Raw genomic sequence first — 2,286 nt, 5'->3', positions numbered from 1 at the left:
GATTTAGGCATTACTGGGTCCTGGGGCTTTGGGAGGGAGACTCTAGATCACGGGCAAAATCAGGAAGACGGGAGGATGTAGCAGTCCGTCCTGGCCACTGAGGACCGGGGCCTGGCCTGGGGCGCGAGCTGCAGTGGGCAGAGGGGTCGGAGTCTGGTCGAGCAGGCGAGGTCTGGGCTGGCCACGATCACTTGCGTGTTATAAGAACATAGAAGAGACTGTGAGCCGTGAGGCAAAGTAAGCTTTTTGAGTGCTGAAGAGGAGAGAAGAGGGAATACGAGGGGCCAGCAAAGGAGGCAAGAATGAATCAGCTGTGAGGTAGGAAGGAAGCCAGGGGTCCCCCAGAGGCCAAGCACTATGAGCAGAGTCATGTACCAGCTGCTGCTCAGGGGGCACCTGAGGTGTTAAGCCTGGTGATGAAGAAGATTCCTGATGTGTTTCTCAAGCCATGATCCACTGCACTGGGAAACCCCAGTAGGGCTATCGGAGGGACTATAGGGGGTCTCATTCTGGGGTGTGGGCTTTGGAACCTGGGAGAAAACTACACCCTCATTTGCACTGACCTCGACCTGGAATTCAGCATTTGCCTCCACAGTGGTATAGCAGTGCCCGACCTTGTCACTCATAGAAATCCCAAGTGTGTTCATATTCCACTGCAGGTAGAGAGGCATCTCCAGGCAGTGCACACACACATCACTACTTCCAAACACACCAACCAGGACAACTGGGGCGATTCATACTGAATGCATTCATAGAGAACATGTGTTAGAGGCCAGCAGTGTTACTTGCATAATGTGAAATGTAAAGAATACATTCTCAAGAGATAGTGATAGCGCTGCGCAATTACAGAGGTTATCACCAACAGGTAAATCATTATGCGCCAACCAACGTAACAGAACACAAAAAGCAAAAATTCAGACATCCATGGAAAACCTGGACAGGAAAGCAGTTAAATTCTTCCTGTGTCAGATCAAGTAGTGGAAAAATAAGTAAGGACATGAACAAAGTCACTAGAAAAATCACATGAATAGATGCAGGACTAGTTTTAGCCCCTGTGAAGAATACAGCAGCTCATGGGCCTCAACTTACCTTTTTTTTTTTTTTTAGTGTTTATTTACTTTTGAGGGGGAAGCATGGACATGAGCGTGGGGATGGACAGAGGGAGATCTGAAGTTGACAGATCTGCACTGACAGTAGAGAGCCCAATGCGGGGGCTCGAGATCACAGCCTGACCTGAAGTCAGTCACTCAACCAAATGAGCCACCCAGGTGCCCCACAGAGGCATCACCATAAAGACATTTTGATAGTGAACTTCAATGTCATTGTTTCCTCTAGGATGGTTCCAAGAAGGGGTCCACTGAAGTGTCTCTCAGGGGAAGAAAGAGAAGGGTCTAGGTCAGGGCTCTGAGGTCCATCCTGAGTGTCTGCGTGGAACTAACAGGCCAGCAGGGGATAGGTGGCCGGTCCTAAGCCGGCAGAGGAAAGGAAAGAACATAGAATGGGTCAACGGAGCTGCTGGGCAGGGGCAGGCTTCGGGTGGCGTTGAGGGAGGGGAAGGTGTGTTTGGGGCCTGTGCGGAGGCAGGCAAGAGTCAGAGCTCTGTGCTGGATGTCTACAGTCTCATGTACTGGAAGACAGGCCTGGGAAGGAGGGAACAAGGACTTCGAGGAGGTAACTTGCTACAAAGTTACTTTTGTTTCCTTATCAGTTTTATTGAGGTACAATGTATACACCGTAAAACGTGTCCATCTTAAGTGCTCAGTTCATTTGTAGAACCAGGGGATCTCTGTAACCAGCAGCACGATCCCCATGTATGAGGTTTCTGTCGTCCCCAAACAGGGTGCTGGTTAGTCCTTCTCCTGTAGCTTGTCACATCACAGCCCGTGGCCCTTTCCCCAGCGGGTGAGCGGGCTGCACACGCCCAGCGCCAGGCAGAAGGAAAAAGCCCCATGTTTTCGTCTACGTCCTGGACACCGTCTCGCTTTTAAAAGCGCTGACTCTGGAGCCACATTACCTGGGGCCAGCCCCAGCTCTGACCCAGGGGTGCGGTGCGGTGGGGACGACGAGCGCCCCTTTCCCTGGCCTTGTGGCACCTGGGAGGTTCCTGCAGGTGCTCGCTGTCACGGTCTTGTTATTCCAGTTTCGCGATCCTGAGTATGGTGAATGGTTTGGCTACCTGAACCGCGAGGGGAAGGTCGCTCTCACCATCAAGGGGGGTCCTTTCAAAGGTGAGTGGGGGACAGGGCAGGGCCGGAGAGGCTCGGGGCAGTCGGCTATCCGTGGACC

At 52.4% G+C, this 2,286-nt stretch overlaps 1 protein-coding gene across 1 annotated transcript in view; it reads left to right on the top strand.

Annotated features, from left to right (window-relative positions):
* Nucleotides 1–2,286, top strand: part of RENBP (renin binding protein) — a 5,925-nt gene that overhangs the window by 3,346 nt on the left and 293 nt on the right. The window contains exon 6 of the mRNA XM_077769609.1: nt 2,141–2,279. Coding sequence (XP_077625735.1) covers nt 2,141–2,279 — 139 coding nt within the window. The remainder of the gene's footprint in view (nt 1–2,140; nt 2,280–2,286) is intronic.

Source organism: Crocuta crocuta, unplaced genomic scaffold, assembly GCF_008692635.1.
Source record: "Crocuta crocuta isolate KB4526 unplaced genomic scaffold, BGI_CrCroc_1.0 scaffold978, whole genome shotgun sequence".
In the NCBI taxonomy this organism is placed as follows: Eukaryota; Metazoa; Chordata; class Mammalia; order Carnivora; family Hyaenidae; genus Crocuta; species Crocuta crocuta.
The sequence above is the reverse complement of the archived record's forward strand: the minus strand, read 5'-3'. Positions and strand labels throughout refer to the sequence as shown.